We start from the raw sequence: 22,438 nt of genomic DNA, 5'->3' as shown, positions 1-22,438 counted from the left end.
GGATGATATACAACCCAGTTTTGTCAAATTTTGGGAAAGAGAAATAAGTCTTTTGATTGGATAGAAAGAAAAGATCACTTTTATTCTATTACGTGCTTTTTTCACTTGCCTTGTCAGCAATCATTCATTTAGTAACCTAAATTATGAGCAATAAATTGCCAGAGGGAGTCTAGAAAAGTGTATGAATTCATAAGGTGACTTCCCAAGAATGGCCACCCACCTTTTTTATTGAGAACTCAGCCACTAGTGTGGCGAGAAGACGCCCTTTGCAGGCTCACCCACCACACAATACTTTAAGGCTTTGGCTCTCATTCTTTCCCCAGAGATATGCAAATGAAACTCATTGGCTTTAAAACAATTGCGCATGAATTGATTCCTCACCAACCCCAATCCCAAAAGACCCTACAGATTTTTTCCACAGCAAATTAGACGCCTACTGCTAAAGGGAGAGAGAAAAGATCACATTCCAATAGATCACACAGCTACAGACACCAGTTCTCACAGCTCAGGACACGTGTACGAAACACACAGCCATCTAAGTAGTAACACTGAAGCTGTTAAGCTGGTTGATTAAGTCATGTTCTTACTGGATGACAAACACAACAGAAAGTTAATCATTTCTCCTTATACTAATATACCAGGACTTGAAGTAATAAAAATATATTTGGTTTATCCACACACTCCAAAATAAATACTCTTAGGTAATCTGCAGCCTGAACCAAGCCTTCATTTATTAACTATTTACAGTACAGTGATTTTGTATCTTAGCTGGTAATCGAAGATGGCAATGTATGGAGTGAGAGAAGACATAATCTCTCTTCCAGTTATCACCTCAGAAACCTGGGCTAATTTGATTTAAGATCTAGAATTGCATCTCCTGGTAACTACATAGCAGTAGTCGCCCTGAGAACAGGAACAAGACAAAGAAAGTATACAGGACGTTGATTCTCCTACACAGGTGCACATAAAATTAGTTTATTAATGACTACATTTTGAAGCCAGCCATTTTGATCCAATATTTAAATAACAAGCTGTTTAATATGAAAGCAGAAGGTACTGCCACAATGTGACAGAAATACAGCTTTATCCATAAACCCTTCACACAATTAGACATTAAATGCTATGTTTATTTAAGCAAGGCACCCCTACTTATTCTAAATACGGGATGTGCTACCCCACTGAAAAAGCACACGAGGGGACTTAGGTTTTTTCCTGTCTAGAGCTGGTTTAAATTCAAGTGAAGCCATTAATGTCCTTACCAGTTGGGACTGTTTTGACACGTCAGTCACTTCACAGTTTTGAAACATCCCTAATGTTTACCCAAAACCAAAAGGGGGGGGGGGGGACAGGGATGTGTTCAGACAACTTTTGAGACTAGAATTCCCTGTTAAAGTATACAGGCACTAATGTTAAACGCCAGCAGCACAGGCTTAGGAAGGCAAAACATTTCTAAAGCTATGAAACTGCCAATTAGTTGTCCATTATAATCACAACCTGTGGTATTTATTTTGTTTTGAATCTTTTTTTTTTTTAATTCCTAACCCTAAAATTATAACTACTCTGCCAAACCATGATTCAAAGGTCTGAAACCTTTCTTTGCTTTGGTGAGTATTTGGTTAAAAGAAATCAGTATTTTATTCCATAGAAGTTTTATATCAGAGCTCTCAAACAAATCATTTTTAAAATGGGAGAAAGATTTTAAAGAACAGTGCTGAATAAAAATATGCAGTCTTTACATTGGGTAACATATCCTCTATGAAAACAAATTATTTAATCATAAAATAAAGACCAGATTTTTAAATCAGATCCTATCCTGGACAGGTTAAACAAAATTTAAATTTGAGGTTCATTAATCCCAAACTGAATCTTTCCCTTTTCCTTCTAAACAGTCCACTAAGAAATTTTTCTTATAAGCAATTAACCTAACCCAAAACCCCAAAATCCTTTCTCTAACAGTTGCTGCTAAAACACTGGAACTTTATATCCCATATCCAAGACAGATGTGCAAATGAAATGCTTCTTGCTTCATCCTGAAAAGAAAACAAAAAGTATTGCACATTTACTAAAAATGAAACTGTTGAACATGTTCCCACCCATTTAAAATAACAAATTCAGTAATTTTTTTCTTTCCAATTTTGTGCAACTTACTGACAAACCAATTAAGTTGAGGTGAAGAAAATTAGGCATCAGAGTATATTTTTACAGATTTAGCTAATGTAAATATTTAGTATCACAGATAGTGAGATACTACATCCAAAAACAGCCCATGACAACTATTATAAAGAAATGCCCCATGTGTTTTCAAGACATCATTACCGTAAAGTGTCTCAAAGGAAGGCACCACTATATGGAGAAAAATGATTACAATAAAATATACTAAAAGATCTGCCCTGGCCAGTGTGCCTCAGTTGGTTGGAGAGTTTTCCCATATACCTAAAGGTGGCGGGTTAGATTCGTCAGCGAACATGCCCAGGTTGTGGGCTTGATCCCCAGTCAAGGGCGTGCAGGAGGCAGCCCATCAATGACCCTCTCATCACTGATGTTTCTCTCTCTCTCTCCCTCCCTCTCACCCCTTCCTCTCTGAAATCAATGAAGACATATATATAAAAGAGAAAAGACATCAAGACATATTTAGTAGATCTGTCACAGGTAAGTTAACCCTATGAAATCATGTACTTCCCAGTACAACCATTTTCATAAACACCATTTCAGGAAAAGGAACAGTAGTACATCAAGTGTATGTATCACTGATATACCCTGGTTTCAAAATTGCCATTTTAAACATCTTAAAAATATCTTAAAACTGAGGATATGTGTTTAAAATTTTATAGAAAGAAAAACGAATGTAAACACATTTCCAGTGTATTATGGTTTATAGCTATTAAAGGTGAAAAATTATTCTTAGGCACACAAAATGATGAATGTTGAGAAAGATACAACAATATTGTATATGGGGGAAAAGTACTCAAAGCCACTACACTACCATAATGAATTCTGTTTCCCAGGAGAATTTCATTCCTTATATTAATGCTTCAATTATCATGATCTGTTTCATCTTTATTAAAGAGAATGGTTTCCACCATATTACAAATTAGTGAGTTAATGATTAATTTATCAATTGAAACAGTTTCCACAACTGGACCTCTTAAATTTACCTTATTATCTGGAGTCCCTGGAAGTCTTACTTTCCCTTTGGACATGAATTCAGGAACAATTCAATATACCTATGCTCTGAGAATAACAAAAAAAGGTTCATTTCAAAAAGCTGAAAAGGCAGAATATTGTAGCCATTTTTCTCATAGTTCAAACAGACACTCAAACCCTTCACTCATTTGTTTTCTCAACTAAAATCAAAAAACAAAATTTAAAGTCCTAACTAACTCTGAATAGAAATATGCAGGATAATTAGGAGGTAAGTAAATGCTTTCATTACAGTGTAATGTTTCGTCCTTACACTTAACTTACTGGTAATGACAGAGTACAATTTTCCTAAGGAAACATTCTAGGAAAAATCCAAAACGGAAAAAAGCATTTGTAACCAAAGACACACATCAAAAATGACCATGAAAATCGTAGGCAGCAACTTACGAACGTGGGACCGATCCCTGAGCATAGCTGCAACGGCGTCCTCATGGGTCTCGAAGTGCACATCAGCTTCGCCAGTGGCCTTCCCGCTGGAACTGTATTCCATGGTGATTCTAACAGGCTTCAGTGGAGCAAAAAACTAAACAACAAAAGAAGCCAAATGGAACATAATGGTATTAGGTCCAGTTTCTAGAAGTCTAGTGGGTCTGTATTTTCTTTCAGACTTTGATTCATATACTTTGATTAATTTGTTTTCAGGAAACCACTTCTACATCTATTCTGGCTTTTCTGATCTTAGAACTCAAGGTTCATTTCAAATATCTGGTCACAGAGAACTTAACCTATAAATACAATACTATTATACAGGTTCTCAAAGTTTTTTTATACCAACAAAGATAACTTTTATTAATTCTCCTATATGCATCCTTCCCTGTTTCTAAAGACTGCTTGTCCATCACATATATTTTATGTTTTAAATATATCTTTATTGATTTCAGAGAGAGGAGGGAGAGGGAGAGAGAGAGAAATATCAATGATGAGAGTCATTGATCGGCTGCCTCCTGTATGCCCCCCACTGGAGATCAAACCCGCAACCCGGGCATGTGCCCTGACTGGGCATCGAACCATGATCTCCTGGATCATAGGTCGATGCTCAACCACTGAGCCACGCCAGCAGGGTATACTTTACTTCTTAATAATTCACTTTTACCATTTATTTCATCAGACATGTACCTGATAACCAGATTCTTATCAACACTACATCAAAAGAGCTACCACACTGAGTGGTTATCATTCCAAACCAAAGCAACAAAATGTAATGCCTTAATGAGACTGTGCAAGCTTCGTTTAGGTAAAGATTTGATACCTAATAGGCTTCTTGAAATAATAAAGACAACTCTGAGGGCCTACTATCAACTGAAAACTCTAGGTTTGGATCTGCCTTATGTTTATGTCCAGTTCATGAAGTCAATAAGGGCTTTGTTGTTTTAGTTTTTCATTTCATACAGTATCTATTATGAAATAAAAATATTTTTTAAAGTATTTTTCTCAAAAAGTTATGGAATTGTAATGCAAGACAGCTACATGGTCTAATGAAAGCTCCAAGCATTCAGGAGCTCTGAATTATTGTCTAGTACACAACTGTTCTGTGGCAAATTCCTCTGGTCTCAGCTTCCTAACCTCAAAACTAAACAGGTTGAACCAATTTAGAGAAAAACCAAACTTTCTTTGAATACCATATCTTCATCATACTATTTTTTTTATCTGTAAATTCCTCTTATCCACTATACATTTCACCTTAAAATGTAATAAACCCATACTTCTCAGGCTAAGAAAATAAAACAAGCATCCACAACCATGAAGATGTAAATCTTACTGTCCAAAGATATTCCAGAATACTTTCTTCTCTACTTTCCCAAAATTAATAGAAATTCGATTTTAGAACTTTTATTCAAACCTACTAAGATTAGGGATCTTACTGCCACATACGTTTATAATGTCTTGGGCATTGGCTTGGAAAGGCAATCCTCTCATGTGAACAAAATGTGAAGACGTAGTTCCAAAATCAACAGGCTCTGGAAGCTTTTCTGACACCTCCTTAGGCAATTCTGAGAAGTGGAACAAAAAGTACTGTCAAGAGCATAAAAGCTTCAAGAGTTATTAACAGATTACAAAATCCTCAATTCCTCTTGAACGAGCAAGGAAGAAGGGCCTTAATTTTAAAAGCCAAAATGATCTGAAATTTCTGCCATCTTACAAATAACACTTAAAGACCCATAAGAATTAAGGGCCTCAACCCATTGCTAGATTCCAAAAGAACATCTTTCTATAACAACAGAGAGGAGGAAAAGTGATTATTAATGAAAAAATAAATAAAAGAATAACTTTCTGGGTATTAAGCATAAAATAAAATAAGTATGGCCCAGCCGGGCGTGGATCAGAGGTTGAGCACTGACCTAGGATCCAGGAGATCAAGGCTCAATTCCCGCTCAGGGCACGTGCCCGGGTTGCGGGTTCAACCCCCAGCCGATCAACGACAACTCTCTGATCAATGATGCTTCTCTCTCTCCCCCTCTCCCTTCCTCTCTTTGAAATCAATAAAGATATACTAAGTATGGTAAAAGGATAATCCCAGGGCACCAGTTTAAAAAGGATTTATCAAACTTCAGATTCCAAATGTTGCTTTGAGTTAGGAATCAAACGAATGACTAAATACAAAGGCAAACAAGACTTTTTACTTCAGTCAACATTCCTGCTTTCTCTCCACATCTTTTCCCACCTTAGTTTAAATGTTGACATCTTACGTCCTTGTTATATTTGTGCCACCCAGCTTTCTGATATAGAATCTACAAAATTAAATTTTAAAACCTTATGAAGTCATTAAGCAATTCTGCATATATTCAAAGAACATACTACATTCAAAGATATATTAAATCTTTAACTCAATTCCCTTGTCTGACAGTCTTACCATTTCATACAAACATGGTAAGATACGTATTTTAACAAATATCAAAACATACTAGACCCAATGAGTCTCAACAAGAGGCAGGTCCTTACCTATTTCCTTCTCACTTTCAAAAGCTGTCACGGGTCGAATATCCTCATTTACTTCGTGTTCTTCAAAGACCACTTCTGGATCAGTTATATACTTAGCAGTAGGAGATGCCATTTTCTTTCCCTTATAAGAACCAACGTGTGTTCGAACTTCGTTCCTTCTGCTTGGAAATATCTCTATATATCTATGTCAAAGCAAAAGAGAACAGGCACAAATGGTGCAAAGTAACTTTACAATGAATTCATTTGAAATAAAACATGCATATATAATATTTCCAACAGCTTATGAAACAAGTGTCCAAAGATAACAGGTGGTAGTGGGGGAGGAGTAAGAATAGATATTAGCCCATGTAAAAGTACTCTCAAAAGAACAGATCACTGATTTAATCCTTCCCAAGAAAACAGTTTTCTTCATATACATTTTAACAATATTTTCTACCTTGTTTTGCTTCATGAGAACAACTATGCTACGGTTAATGGTGTGTATGCAAAGAATTAATGTGGTAAGAAGAGTTTTGTTTTTCACAGATGGTTAACAATCTACTGAAACCTTAAAACTCAATTATGTGAAAATTAATTATATCCATATAAGATATTAAAAGCCAGTATAGGAAGAGCTCACTTCCTCCAGAACTTCACTAAGAGTTTAATGAGAATTCATGAACTAAATGTTAGTTCTGATCTGCTTGGCAGAGAGATTGTCTATTAAATCCAAGCTTCTGGATCCAGTTTTCTTTTTCTCAACACTACTTTTCCAAATCAGGTTATTAAGCTTGAATTGTAAAAATCATTTCTATTTAAAGACCTATAAAGATTAGGTGGGTACCACTTCTTAATTTATTGAAGAGATTTCTACACTGCCTTAATATCCCCACATAAAATAACTTTGATGTGTTCCAAGATGCATTACAGTATAAAGAGTGCTGAAAGAAAAGGGGGAGGTGGCTTTACATATTCTTTTTCACTTAAAAAAATTGAATAACGATCTTTGAACCAATTCTATAAGTAATTCTGAAATTCAATGGCTTTTTGTTTTTTTAAATTTCAAAGAAGTAAAAAGGCCAGAAAGCAACAACACGGTGATTCAAAATTTGGTACTTTTGAGTACTCCAAAATTAAAGTTAAAACAAAAAAGAAGCCACCCATCAGGATGTGCACCGTAAGGTGATGTGATATAGTTTACAGAATCATCTATAGAGTATCCACATCAAAATGTTAATTTGAACCAATTCAAGACTTTAGCTCTAACTTCCAGTTTCCAGGGAGTAAAACAGGATACAAAGGAAAAAGTTAAATGAACCGTGAGGAAGCAATAAGATAAATATAGTACATGAGACACTGTACAGGACAAGTGACCCAATTTCTTCAAAAGTCAACAACGTTTAAAAAGGGAGAGGGAATAAAAAAATAAAGACGGGGATTTGCTCTACTTTAAGAACTGCAGACATAACAATCAAATGCAGTGTGAGCCATTTCTAGATTTTGGTGCCAAAAAAACCCAACTGTAATGACATATTAGGTATAATTAAGAAAATGTGATTATAAACTGGCATTAGATGATAGACTGTTGGGCCCTAGCTGGTTTTGGCTCAGTGGTTAGAGCATCGGCCTGAGGACAAGGGTCCAGGGTTCGAATCTGACCAAGGGCACGTACCTCGGCTGCAGGCTCCATTCCTGGCACCAGTAAGAGTGTGTGCGGGAGGCAACCAGGCAAAGTCTCTCTCTCATATTGATGTTTCTTTCTCTCTCTCTCCACCGCCCCTTCTACTCTCTGAAACAGCAATGGAAAAAGTATCCTCGGGCGAGGACAATAAGTAAATAAATAAATAAATAAATAAATAAATAAATAAATAATAAATAAATAAAATTGTTGGTAATTTTATTAGATGTGATAATATTGGGATAATGTAAGAAAATGGATTTTGTAAACTGATTTTAGAGAAGGAGGAAAAGAAAGAGAGAAAGAGAGAAACATCTATGTGAGAGGGATCTATCGAACAGCTGCCTCCCCGTGCGCCAGGGCCAGGGATGGAACCCACAACCTAGATGTGTGCCGACTGGGATTCAAACCCATGACCTTCTGGTGCACAGGATGAAACTCCAACCAATTTAGCCATCGAGCCAGGGCAGAAAATGTATTTTAAACATGCACACTGTCTTAACTGGTTTGGCTCAGTGGTTAGAGCGTCAGCCCTCAAACTGAAGGGTCCAGGGTTCGATTCCAACCAAAGGCACACACCTCGGTTGCAGGCTCAATCCCTGGCCTGTCGGGGTGTGTGTGGAAGGCAACCAATCAATGTTTCCCTCTCACTCCATTCCACTCTCTCTGAAAAGCTACGGAAAAAATATCCTCAGGTGAGAATTGAAAAAAAAAAAAGCATACTGAAATAACAAATACAGCAAAGTAACGTGTCACTAATTTGTTAATCTTAGTGACTGGCATTTGAAAGATCGTCATATTATCCTCTCCACTTTTTTTTTTAAATTTACCTTTACTGTTAAAAGTATTACAGGTGTCCCATTTTTCCCCTCATTGACCCCCTCCCCCTCGCTTTCACCCCCTCCCCAGGCCTTCACCCCGTTACTGACTGTGTCCATGGGTTATGCATATATGCATATAACTTCTTTGGTTAATCTCTTCCCACCCTCCACCCCCCTTCCCTCTCTCCTCTGAAATATGATCATCTGTTCCATGTGTCAATGTCTCTGGATCTATTTAGTTTGTCAGATTCTTTCGTTCATTAGGTTCTTCTTAAAGAAGACCCTTCAACATTTTATGTAGTACTGGTCTGGTGGTGATGAACTCCTTTAGCTTTTCCTTGTCACCTGAGCTGGGCCTTCTAGGTGCTCCCGTGTTGGGCTGTGCACTGTCCTGCTGTAGTTGAGCCTTGGTTGCTGTTGGCGTCACTGGGAGGAAACGACCCCCAGGCCAATCAGCTGTGAGGACCAGCTGCAACTACAGCCAGAGAGCTGCTGTGCTGGAGACACCCCTATGGAGCAGGATTTACTTCAGTGGAACTTCGGTGCTCACCAAGTGCGTCCCTTGAGTGTGTCACTCATGGATGTGGCAGGGTTATAATCCAGCGTGGTCAAGTCTGACCACCAGGTGCACTGTCTCTGGGGCCTCCCAGGAGATGCAAAGTCAGCCTGTGCCAGTGCCTTGCCCCGGGCCACCCAGCATGAGCTACACAGCAAACCGTAGTTGGCTGCTACTTGTGCTGGGCTTGGAGGTGCCCAGAAGAGGCCAAGCTATGAGCCAATGCAGCTGCTGCTAGTGCCAGGCCTGGGGCCACTTATCAAGCCATATGGGGCCCTCTGCTGCTTGTTTGAGAGATTTTAGGAAAGTCCTAAGCATGAGGCTCCAGAGGCCCCTTGCACAGAAAAGCCCCTGGAAATGGCCTGGATGAGCTGCAGGTGGGGAGGGCGGGGCCTCCGGGAATCACGGGGCGGGGCCAAGGGTGAGTCAGGTGCTGGCGACTCAAACATGGCGCCTGCCTGCGGGCTGTGCAGGGAGGACTCGCCACAGGAGCCATGGCCTCTGCAGCCCTTCTGCCTGGAGGAAGCCGCCCTCCGCCTCTCGCCCGGATCTCAGGCAGGTTAGTTCCCCCCCCCCCCCCGAGTGTCCTGGGTCCTTTCAGGCTGCTGCCCGGCGCTGGGCTCAGAGGGCGCGTCCGAGTGAGTCCGTGCCGGGCCCTTTAGAGGAGCTGCTGGGGCTCCCGCGGCCTCCACGACCCTCAGGGACAGTTCCCACTGGTTTTCACAGCCTGAAGTTGTGGGGACATCTCTTCCCGGCCCTGGAGCCTGGGCTGGGGGCCTGCTGTGGGGCTGGGACCCCTCCCTCCTCCGGGAAACCTCCACTGCTGAGATTCTCTCCCAGGTTTACCGGGCGGCACTGGGTGTGGGCCCTCGGCCAAGTCTCCACCCCTCCTATCCTGGTCTCTGTGCTTCTTCAGTTCCCTGATTGCAGGGCTTCTGTTCAACTAGATTTCAGGAAGTTCTGAGTGATGGTTGTTCTATACTTTAGTTGTAATTTTGATGTGGTTGTGGGAGGCAGCCGGTACAGCGGTTACCTACGCTGCCATCTTGTTAGGACCCCTTCTCTCCACTTTTCTGTGTTTAGATCATCTGACACTCATATTACAGTGCATTCATCAGTAGTATCTGCTTTACTCACCGGTTACCAATTTCTTCCCTGTGTTTCAATAGGGCTTGGTTGGCCATTTCTGGTTCTTCAAACTGCACATAGGCTTCTCCTGTCTTTCTTCTTCCTCTGTAGTCCATTACAAAAGTAATATCTACTATATTCAGTCCTAGAACACCAAAAAATTATTACAAATTAGTGTTGCTAACAGGAGCTTTTTATACTTAACTAGTAACACCTACACATCTATATTTCCAGAATGTTAGGGTCCAAGCAGTCTATGTAAAACACAATTCTCTTTCTCTCTCTTTTTGCCATTATATAGAAGGAAAAATAGAGATTTAGACTAACATCACTATTAACGATGCATGTTTCACAGCTAACAATTAGCTAATAATGCTATTAAATCACATAAATTGTTATTGTCTTAATATCGACGCTGCTATGAGAGGCTATTTTTTCTTAATAGTAAAATAAACCCACATGAAACCATTTTGAAATCTGACATCCCCCCCAAAGATCAGCAGGATAGTCAAAATATTTACGTAATCTATGAATACTAGAAATCCAAATGAAGAGTTCTCCCCTAAACAACCTAATATAATTATGACAGCTTTACAGTTATAAGAAAACAAAATCTTAATTTTTCTCTAGTCCAAAGATTCTACAGGGTGACCATAAAGCCTAAAATACAGATACTACTATTTTGTCATTCATTGTAATGTAGTATCAATAAGTCACTTACTAAGCGAAAAAAAGAACCTAATATAACTGCATGCAGTTACCTAGGAAAAGGTTAACCTAAGATAAAGGAGACAATGGGGGGGGAGAAAAGATATGAGGCTCCAAACATGGTAAAACTGAAAAGCACCTGCAAAGAAGTCTACAATGTCTTTCTCATTGCAACTATACGGAAGTCCTCTCAGGCGAACCACACCATCATTTACCACAGGTGAAGATTTGACCTGCAGGTTCTTCATTAAGGCATCCACATCTTCATTGTTTATCTCATATACTACAAGGCAAAAGCATAAAAGGTATGTCAAATTTACATCATAACAAAGGAATAAGCCCTTTAAAAAAATCATACTTGGTGGATTATCCAAGAATTTAAAAACTAATATTTTTTAATCTTTATGTACTTCTCTGGAGAAAATAACAAATGACATTTATTGAATACTTACTATGCCAGTGTCACAACATCACAACTTGTGAGATAAACTTGGTGAACTTCGTCATTTTATAGATAAGAAACAGAGATGATTTCTGTGCTTCATTTCTGCACCCTGTAAAAGGGTGTACTCATAATATCTAAATACTTCACTATTGCTAAGGTTCAAATTAAACTGCCTTGGAAAACGTAAAGTATTACGTATGCAACGATCCCGAAAAGCACAAGGCGACCTCACGTACCTTCCACATACCGCTGCCCCATGTACAAGCGGTGCTTTTCCAAGGCTTTCTGCACGTCCTGCTCCGACTCCATTTCAATTAAGGCATCACCCCTTCGTTTCCCATCTCTGTTTAAGAGGAAGTGTATTCCATTCTCACCGTTGCGGATTCTGCAGTCTAAAGATATGTGAGTAAAAACCAATTAAAACCAGAAATCAATCTTTCAACTCAATTATATGTCACTGGAATGAAATATTCCAACAAAACATAGCAGGGACCAAAATGCCTGCCATAGTCCTTACACAATCCCCCATCACCGAAGCCACCCAAATGACAATGAGGTGGCAGTCTCCAAAATGTTCACGTGAAAAAGATAAGCAAACTTTACTGCACATAAGCTTACTGTCCCCTTATCATCACATGGCAACTCAAGATAGGCTCAACAAGAAAAGGTATCATGTCCTTCTCAATGCTCCTATGGTTACGTTTACGCTTAAGTGTCTTCTTTTCTTACAATCATAACCAGAAAAACTCTAAAATATCTCCTGTAAGAATAATTCTGCTACCATAATTGAACTCTTCTCCTTTTTTATTACTATGAAAAGACATCCCCTTATTGCTTACTTCTTATAATGGCTTTACAAAATGCCTGACCACACAATGCTATTACACTGTTTTTCCAACATTTAAGGTAGCATCTTCTAAAACTCCCTTAAAAGGAAAATTAAAAATCAGTCAGATACAGAAACGAAAAAACTAACCACAGATATGTAAGCCTTCCAAACGTGTTTTTCTTTCTTTTTTAAAATTGATTTCAGGGAGAGAGAGAAACATTAATGAGAGTCATTGATCAGCTGCCTGCTGCACTCCCCCTACTGGGGATCAAGCCGAAAACCCAGGCATGTGCCCTGACTGGGAATGGAACCCTACGTGCCTGTTGGTTCATAGGGCTATGCTCAACCACTGAGCCACACAGGCCCAGCCCAAACATATTACTAAGGGAACTATGTCACTTGATAGTAAGTAATCTTGTGTTCTAAATGTATATTACATAAACAGCTACTCTTATGTAATATTCCCACTAACATATTTCCACTAAAAGGTTTGGCCTTTTGACCCGTCCATAATAAAACTTGAGAGAAAACTGGTTTTATTAAGTTTTAGTCTTAGCATTAAATTTTCCGTTGCTTTATTAAATTTTTTATTGCATTCAATCTTTAAACTTGGTATACGTCACAAATGGTACACATGAAGTCACTTGGTATGCACATGTAACCAACCAGATGAGACAATTCTCAACCATCAAACAGGCTGTTTATAGCATAGTTTAACTTGGATTTTGTGGGACTTTCTTCTGCTCAGACAAAATTACATATTTAAAATATACATAAAATATACCTGAAAAAAAGCTAAGCACATCTTCGACAGTGCACGACCATGGTAATCCTTGAGCTCGAATGAGATAAACATCATCCACTTCCTCTCCTAACTTGGATGGAGGCAATTCATACTCGGGGAGAGGTGGAAGGTCTTCCAGGTAGGTAGTTTTAGACTCCTTCAGAGAGAATTGAAGAAATATAAAAATATTTTTTTGACAACCTACTCAGAAAATGTTCACTTCTACAAGCTAATGCTCTAGATGTTTTTCTTAGGGGACAGGTACCTTTTCAGAGGCAAGAAGTAAGCTTCCCAAATTTAACTCATCCTGTTTTGGCTTAAATTGTACATCCTAAAGCAACAAGCTGGCATATCCTAATGGTTTGGCAGGACACAAAGTATATTCAAAACTTGCTTTGAAATTCTTCAGTCCCAAATTACACCTAATAATAAAGTTTCTGTTAAGGCAGAACAAGGTGGTGGGGGTCCCTTCAACTTGTGTGAGTGCCTCCTACTCACTGTGAGCCTCATCTCAAAAAGTTTCCCGTCTAAGACACGCACACAAGACAAGATGCTTTAAGTGCTATAAGATACATTATAAGAATTCAAAACAGAGCACTAAGAGAAGAGTCAAGACATGATATGAGATGGGCCTTGAAGGGAAGACAGACTTCTGACAGTGACATACAAAGGAAAGGGGATTCCAGTTGGGAGGGGAGGGGAGGAAGCAGTGTGAACAAAAGCCCATTTGCAAAACGGCAATAATCCCATTTGGCTAAACGGCAGGGTCCAATGAGACCCCAAGGAAGATGAGCTGGCAAAAGGAACTCGTACCATTCAGCAGAGGGGCTTGAGCGTTAAGCTCAAGGTGTCCCTTCACCTGGTGGGCAAAGGAGAGTTAATAAAAGAGCAGGACGCTTGGAAGACTATCTGCAAATGGTGTGCCAGCGCAGCCCACTCAAGGAAAGGTCCCGAGAGGCAGAGCAGCCGTGAGGGAGCGGAGCCCGAGACACGCCCGAAGGACGCGACTGTGCTTCTGCGCAGGGGGCAGGGGTGGGGGGCGAGGGGCGAGGGGCGAGGGCTGAGGGCTGAGGGCTGAGGGCTGAGGGCTGAGGGGCGGCACGGGATGAACGGCCGCGGACGGCCCGCCTTGGGGCGGTGAACACACCGTCCGGGCACACGCTGCCAGCGCTGGGGAGCTGGGCACCGGGGCCGCCCCAGCAATTCAGTGTAAAAACGCGCACAAGGACACAAAGAAGAGCTCTGTTCTACAAAGCTAAGTAAAAGATGAAATTTAACAAGATCCCAACAGGCCCCGTAAGCTAACAGGGGAGACACCTCGAGCTGTAAGACCCGCCCTTGCGCTGGGCGGAGGCAGGAGCCCCGGGCGCTCCACGGTTCCGTGAAGACTGCGTCCGACTGTGCGGGCCGGGACACCTGCGAGCCTCTAGCGGGGCCCGAGCACCGCCCCTAACGCGGAGGACACTCGGGCGCCGCGCGGGGCCCGCGTTCGCGTGGACTTCCACGCGCCTCCAAGGGGTCAGCGGCTAACGCGGACAGCGCGTCCCGCTCGCCGGGGCCCCACGGACGCCGCCACAGCCAGAGCCCGGGAGGGAGCCGGGAGCCGGGAGCGGGCGCGGCGGCCGCGAGGCCCCGCCGAGGGGCGGGCGGCCGCTTCCCAGAATCCCCCGGGCGCACGGGCTCCGCGGAGCGCGGGGGGCGCGCGGCGCCGGCCTCCCCGCGGTCCCGGGTCGGGGGGCACCGGCCGGGCCGAGCCGAATGAGCGGAGTGGGGCCCAAGGCATCGGGCGCTCGGCAGTGAAAGTGCGCTGACGTCTCCCACGTGCCAGGAAGGGCGCGCGCTCCCCAAGGGCGCAAAACACTTGCAATGGGAGTTCCTAGGCGCAGACGATGACTCTGAAGGAAACGGGGGGGGACCCTCCTCGACCGCAACCGCCGCCTCGCCCGCACGTCCCCGTCCCCGTCCCGCTCCGTCCCCCAGCGCCAGCTCCACGCGGCGCCGTCGCGGCCACCCGGGCCCTGAAGGACCTTCCGTCGGAGGAAGGGGGGCAGAGGTGACCTTCAGCGACCTGGGCAGCCCGCGGGCCCGGCCGCGCGCCACGCGGGGCAGCGCCGGGGACCAGCCTCCCCGGCAGGAACGCGGGCCCCGCACCGTGGCGCGTGAACCCGCACGTCCGCGCGCCGGGCCGCGACGCGGGCCGCGCGGAAACCCCCGCCCTCCGCGGACCGGGCCTCCCGGCTCCACCAGCCCACGGGCTGCGGCGGGGCCGCGCGTGGGGCGTCCGCAGGCCCCGAAACCTACCATGGGCCGGCGGGCCAGGGCCTCAGCACGCGCCCAGCCAGGCTCACACTGCAGCCGCCCGGCCTCCCGGGGCGCAGGGCGCGGGGAAAGCCGAGGCCCGGCGGAGCGGGCCGTTCCGGGCCCGATCGGGGCTGGGCGGCCGGGGGCGGGGCGCGGCCGGGGAGGGTCTGTCGCGGCGCCCACGTACCTGGCTGTAGCCCCGCGCCGGGCCCGCGGCCGCCGCCAGCGACTGCGGCAGCAGAGGGGCGCGCAGGGCCGGGTAGGAGGCGGCGGCCACGGCGGCGGCGGACGTGGCCGCGGGGGGAGGCCCCGCCAGCCTCCCGGCGGGCGCAGGCCCGGTGTGGAGGCCCCGCGTGTGAGAGGCGGCGGCCGCGGCGGCGCCGAGCAGCAGCAGCAGGCGGCGGCGGCCCGAGACGCCCGCGGGGAAGGAGCCGGCGGCCGAGTACAGGGGCAGGCAGGCGGCGACGGTGCGCCGGCAGCTGCTGCAGTTGCAGCCGCAGCCGCAGCCCCGGAGCAGCGCCCCGAGCACCCAGCGCGTCCCGGCCATGGACTCCGGAGGCGGCGCGGGGCCTGGAGGCGGCTGCGGCTGCAGCGCGCGCGGCGGGGACGCGGGCTCCAGGGCCGGGGCGGGGCGCCCGGCACTTGCGCGCAGTCTCCCGGCCGCGGGGGGGGCGGGGGCGCTGCTCCGCCCTCGGGGCGGGGCTCCCGGGGCGCGCGGGGCGGGGCGGGGCGGGGCGCGCGGGGCCTGGCGTCACGGCCGCGCCCGGGCCGCGGGAGCTGCGTCTGCGTGGGCCCGGCGGGGGCGTGCGCGCCTAGGGCGCCCCGTGCTGCCCCCCGGAGCGCGTGACGGGCGCAGGGCCGCTCTGGAAGGAGTTGGGGCCCCGCTCCTGGCAGGGGCTCGTCGCTGCCCGCGGCTGCGGGGTGGCCTGCTCCCACGCCCGCGCCCGCCCCGCGTGCTCGGGGGGAGGTCGTGGCCGGCCGTGCGCGTCTGGACGGGCGGAGGCGGTGGACCGAGGACCCCGGCCCGAGGTGCGTGCGGCAGCCCCGCCTTCCCCGAGACGGAGCCTCCGCGGGGCGGCGGGGCAGAGGGGCCCGCCGCCGGCTCAGACCTGTGAGCGGAAGGCAGTTCTAAAGGGAAAAACAGGAAAAGCTAAAATTTCTAACTTTTTATTGTGAAAACCTCAAAAAAAAAAAAAAAAAAGTAAGTCATCGTGTCAGGAAATACCGGCGTTTTGGAAACCCTGCTTCTCCCCCCGCGCCCCTTTCCTCTGCGGGACTGGTTTCAAGCTAACCCGGAGGCCCCGTCAGTCGCCCTCTCTGTCCGCGCCTTGAACCGATGAGGACTTTGAACGACACGCGTGATCCTCAGATTGGCGGCTCTGAAGGCTCAGGTGGCTGTGTGTAAAGCTTGGGTAGTGTCCTCGCCTATTTGAGGGAGAGGGAAGCCGAGGATCCCCCTCCAAACCCTTTCCCCACGGAGACCAGCAGGGACGGGAGCAGCCCGCGGGCTGGCTGGACCCCGAGTGGCAGGGAGGGGCCGCCCACGTGCCGCGTGGGGCCTGGCGGGGCTTCCGACTCGCCCTCCCCAGGGGCTCGCCCGCGGCCGCCCTGCGCAGGGAGGGGGCTCCGCCCGCTCGCCCTCGCCCCCCTTTCCTTAGTCATGGGCCCTGAGGGGGAATCCCAATGGGTCGGAAACTAAGTACAGGGAATGAGCCTTGCAGACTGTAATCAAGTAACACCTAAGCATTAACACTGAAAGTTGTTTTTTATTTTTTAAATATATCTTTATTGATCTCAGAGAGAGGAAGGGAGAGGGAGAGATAGAAACATCAATGATGAGAAAGTCATTGATCAAGCCTGCAACCCGGGCCTGTGCCCTGACCGGGAATCGAACCCCGATCACCTGGATCCCAGGTCAATGCTCAATCGCTGAGCCACGCCCAGCCTGGCGAAAGTTGTTTTTTAAATTAACATATAGTTGAGAATTTTATGTTAGTTCTAGCTGGTTCAACATTTAATACCTACAATGTGATCACCATGATAAAATCTAGTGACTATCACCATACAGAGTTAAGAAGGGGACAGCTAAATTGGGACACTATAAGGGAGAGAAGAAAGTAGCTTTGAATAATTATTTCTTCATCTAACAAACATATGAAGTGCTTTCTGTGTTCCAGGCACTATGCTGTACCTTTTGCATTGAAGAATATAAAGTAATAGGCTTGCAGACTAAATACCAAAGTCATGTTTATACGTTTGTTTTATTGATTTCAGAGAGAGGAAGGGAGAGAGAGAGAAACATCCATGATGAGAGAGAGTCACTGGTCGAATTGAGCCCACAACGGGGGCTCATGCCCTGACCGGGAATCAAACTGCAATCTCCTGGGTCATAGGTCGATGCTCAACCGTTGAGACACACCAGCCGGGCTCAAAGTGGTGTTTAGATTTGTATATGTCAAGATTATATGTAAAGAGACTAGCAAGTTTTGTAAATTAAATGACTAATGGAACATCAGATTTTAAAATTTGTGTTAATTTAAACTCAAATAACTAGCAGCATACTTTTGTGTTAAACTTTTGTTATGGGGAAAAAAACTTTGGCAAAAAATTTACAGTGAGTGACTTTTTGAATAGGGTGACAATGGAGCTAAAGAGGGAAGATTTGAGAGTTGTTTTTTTATTGACTTTTAGAGAGAGAGGAAGGGGGGAAGAGAGAGAAAGAGAAACATTGATGTGATCGGCTGCTTCCAGTATACACCCTGACCTGAGACCGAACCCGCAACCTGTGTATGTGCCCTGACCCAGAATCGAACCCACCACCTTTTGGTGTATGGATGATACTTCATCCAACTGAGCCACACTGGCCAGGGCAAAAGTTTGGTTTTTTTAGGAGCTAGAATTCAGCAGGATTTGAAGCTAGGTTAGGGGAGGGAATGGTGTTTCCTGTTACTGTTACTTAGAATTGGGAAGGGTGAATGGGGTGATTTTTAAACCCTGGGAAAGTTTAGAAAAATATATATATACAGAGTAGCACTAACAGGGTGTCAGCCTACTTCAACGAGAATTTCTGAGGTAGAGCTAGTCAGAATTGGTGGAGACACCCCAGATTTGGGAGAAGAGAGGAGTAGGAAGGAGAAAAACAGTCAAATGAAGCCCTCTTAGTTCTAAAGAGCACATTATTATGAGCTGGGAGAGGAGCGGGAAAGGAATGACTGTTCTCATATCTAATAAATTAAGGAACTCACTTTATTGTCTGTGCCCCCCCCCCCCCAATTCTTAGAGGCGAACATTTTTCTTCTGATATGCAATGAGGCTGAGTTCATCTCAAAGGGTCCCATCCCACAGCCTTCTTTGCATTTGAAAGAAACAAAAAAATCATGAAAATGGATGTCAGTAAGCCGAGGGTGGCAAAAGGAAAGGGAATGGAAGTCAAGTACCATAAAGAAATGGTGCCCATTTGTGTAACCTGTGATTAAGGTGCTATTCGTCATCCAAGATTAAAGGAAGAAGTTTATTACATTGAGTAGATAGATACAAGAGAATTTCCAACAATTGGAGCTACCAGTTACTTCCAAAGGAACACAAAGAGGTGCATTTTATCACTATGACTACTTCATTCTTTTATCTGACCAGAACAGTGGATCCATTGGAGCCACAAGCTCAAAGACTTGTGTGCTGCAGTGATGTGTTCCTTACATTAGCTTTACCAGTTGGCCTATATTCACTGTTAACAAATACCTGCTAACCAATTTCTATGTCTCCCCCATAGGTTGCATTTGGAAAACCCTTCTATAAAGGAATAAAATGTACCTGTTTACAATCGACACGTGACAGACCAACAGACCTAAATACTGCAGCGTCCTCCCTTGTTAAAATAGGTCCCTGGGAAAGACAGTAGCTGGTTAGTTACTTGAAGGAAATGTACTGTCTAGAAGGAGTAATTTAAGGAAAAATAAAAGGGTTATTTTAAATTAATAGCCGATTTTTTCCCCATGGCAAATATTTTTAAATGAACAAGACTGGAAATATGAACTATATTCCTGAGGGAGTTCTCAGTACAGTGTCAACACGATTATTACAAGGAACTGATTTACTCCCGATAGTCACAAAATTGAACTCTGGATATTGAATCAGTACTGCTGTGTAAAACTCACATTGAGAATATTTAGAAAGTGGAGTGGTGGGTTATGGCATCCTCTGGCCGTATTTTCAGAAATGAGGTCGTAGTGTTTTTTACTCGTCAGATACTGAGCTGTCTTCCTAACGACTAGCTTTTCCTAGGAGGGCCCAAGGCAGGGTGCAGTCAGAGACCAAGGCTCTAAGCATCACCTGACACACACAAGATACAAAATACCAAGAAGTCTTTGTTAGTAGGCACCATTATTAATCATCTCTTTAAAATACATGAACATAGTTTTTTAAATAGCCATGGAAGATTTTATGCACACACACACACTCACGTGCACAGATGCACAGAGCAAGGTGTGATTCTAACCACTGTCCTCCATTTCTCAAAGATCGATAGCAGCTTCTTGTGTATCCTTTAAGAGATGGTCTGTGCAGCGTTTCATCACTTTTAAATTTGGCAATCCCACTGTTCTTGGGGTTTTGACAAGTTTTCCACCTGCTATCAAAGGATATTCTGAAGCCAATATGTTCCTAAATTGAGAGCAAAAGGAAAAGGAAGCACTGTAGACAAATGAGATCCTGTGTCACAAGAAACAACGGATACTGGGGAAAAAAGGTATGAAAGGAAAAGGTAAGTCTGCTATATTTGGAAGAATACGTTTTTTTTCCTATTTAACAACATAGCTTAACTAGGAAACATAAGACTTCGGAGTCAGACACTGGTAATTGACTGTGTCACTGTGTTACTTTGGTGATCATGTAATCTCACTGGCTTTATTTCCTAAATTATAAAAACAGATGATGTTAACTATCACATAGAGTTGTGAGGTATCGCGCATAAAACCTTGTAAATGGTGACTATTATTATTTTCTTAAATATTGTTTAAAGGAAATGGTTATTGTTGTACTTTAATTCTTTTTCTTCCCTTCTAATTCCACCTCAGTATTTATTTTTTTAATTGAAATATAATTGACATATAGCCTCCTTAATATTTGTTGATAATATATCTAAGGATTTAAGCATCCTCCCCAGGAAAATAAATTTTCCTTGCAAATGAATTCTATGGAATTAAAAAATACCACACTGAAGGTTAAGTTCTAAGAGACCTCTTCAAGTATATTCTATGGTATAGACCAGTATATCCTACTGGTCTGAAGGACATCAGAGGAATGAGAATCATCACTGAAAAAAGATCTTGGAAGTACCTATTATATACTATATTTAGTCTGTTTCCCCCCACTATATTTAAAACAAGGCTGTGTATCATAATAAAATCTTTATACCTACGTGTTACATACATATATGAATGTGTGTATATCACATATATATGTATAGTATGTACCTCACACATGTAGATATAGACCTACACAGTTTTTTGCTCATAATCAGTATTTAATAAACATTTATTGAATTTAAATCAGTAGACTATTTTATATGTATGTGTGTGGGTTTAGTGATACACTGCTGGTTTTATAAATAACACTTCTATTTGACCAAGAAGTAACAAAAATGAAAAAGCTAATGGTGAATTGGACATTGGGTAGGATATTTTCCCAGTAAATATAGAAACCTATATTTTCTAATAATCTTCATGTGTATTTTTAATTTGACTGCATTTGTAGGCTCCATTTACAATAAACACTTACTAGTGGCTGCTAGAAGTACACATATGGCACCTAGTTTATATTGAGGTCTCTTAAGCAAATACAATATCATTTGTAGGGAGGCAAGAGAAATGATTCACCTAGTAAATAATTCCATTATGCTCACTTGTATTTTATTTACACAAAATTAATTCTTCCACCTACTACTATAATCACAAATTAATCCTCAAGATTATGAGGGGGAAAAGGTTAACAGTAATTCGTAGGGCCTGCTTTCTAGGTTTTTTTTTCAAGTAAGAACATAGTTGGAGTCTAAGCTATCACAAGAGCTAGCCCTTTTTAGAAAAACTCAGCAAAGTAATTGTATTTCCAACTCCACTCACATTCCATGCCACTTCTTACAACTTTGCAGATGTTTCTGTGAGCTGCGATGTTTCCTTTCCCTTCAGAATTTATATGCTGGACTGTATCTCAATGGCGTCCCATCCTTCAGTGTGGTCTGGCCCTTTGAGATAGCCCTCCACAGTTTTGTGGGGATTTTTTCACTCATTACAATCTCTGTTGGTAACAATTTTCTTGAAGGCTGACCATGAATCTGACCTCATGCTTTCAGTAAGATCACGGAGTTAGGACTCATCTATTATGAGAGTCATTACTTTCAGAAATATTTACCAATGCACTAAGACACTAAGAAATATATACTAGACACTAAGAAATATATAATGCAAGTAGTCTCCTCTTCCAAGTCTCAGTCTAGTAAGGAAAACGGATAAGAAAATCAACTGCAGCACATTGCAATTACTGCTATTAGGAGGTATATCAGGGTATCAAAGACTTCAAAAGAGGGACACTTTCACACTTATGGATCAAAGGCAATTGACACCAAAGCTGGGACTCTAAGGAACCAATAAAGATTAGCAAAATGAAGAAGGAAATGCTGTCCTAGTCAAAGGGAAGGGTTTTTAGAAAAATCCAGAGGCATAAGACGACCTAGAGAATTAAAGAAATTGCAAATGGTCTGTGGCAGGAATACTAACAATGGGAATTTTGAAAAGACTAATGGAAGTCAGATCACTGAGAAGCCTTATACATGCATTATAAGGAACTTGAACTTTAGCTGGGAGATAATTGGGTGCCCATTGAAATAGGAAAGTGATATAAGCATATTTACCGTTAGAAGTTGGACTCTGGCAATAGTTTGGTGGAGGAATTGTAGGAGTACAAGAGACCTGTTATCCAGAGGTAGTAAGGGGGCTAATGCAGTAATTCACAGGAGAAAACAGGAATGCCTAGACCATGAGAACTATTTCAAGAGCTATTTGGACTGCCTATGGA

General features: G+C 43.7%; 1 protein-coding gene across 1 annotated transcript; it reads right to left on the bottom strand.

The window, feature by feature from the left end:
• Positions 1-712: 712 nt before the first annotated feature.
• Positions 713-15,947, bottom strand: GRSF1 (G-rich RNA sequence binding factor 1). Its single transcript, XM_087827082.1, has 10 exons — positions 15,558-15,947; positions 13,070-13,226; positions 11,693-11,848; positions 11,151-11,294; positions 10,313-10,448; positions 6,142-6,323; positions 5,074-5,192; positions 3,589-3,724; positions 3,156-3,231; positions 713-2,030 (listed from the first exon to the last, which is right to left on the bottom strand). The coding sequence occupies exons 1-9, from the start codon at positions 15,915-15,917 to the stop codon at positions 3,182-3,184; spliced, it is 1,440 nt and encodes a 479-aa protein (XP_087683208.1). The 5' UTR covers positions 15,918-15,947; the 3' UTR covers positions 713-2,030; positions 3,156-3,181.
• Between the last annotated feature and the right edge of the window lie 6,491 nt (positions 15,948-22,438).

This window comes from Miniopterus natalensis, chromosome 1, assembly GCF_054644295.1.
Source record: "Miniopterus natalensis isolate mMinNat1 chromosome 1, mMinNat1.hap1, whole genome shotgun sequence".
NCBI lineage: Eukaryota > Metazoa > Chordata > Mammalia > Chiroptera > Miniopteridae > Miniopterus > Miniopterus natalensis.
The sequence above is the reverse complement of the archived record's forward strand: the minus strand, read 5'-3'. Positions and strand labels throughout refer to the sequence as shown.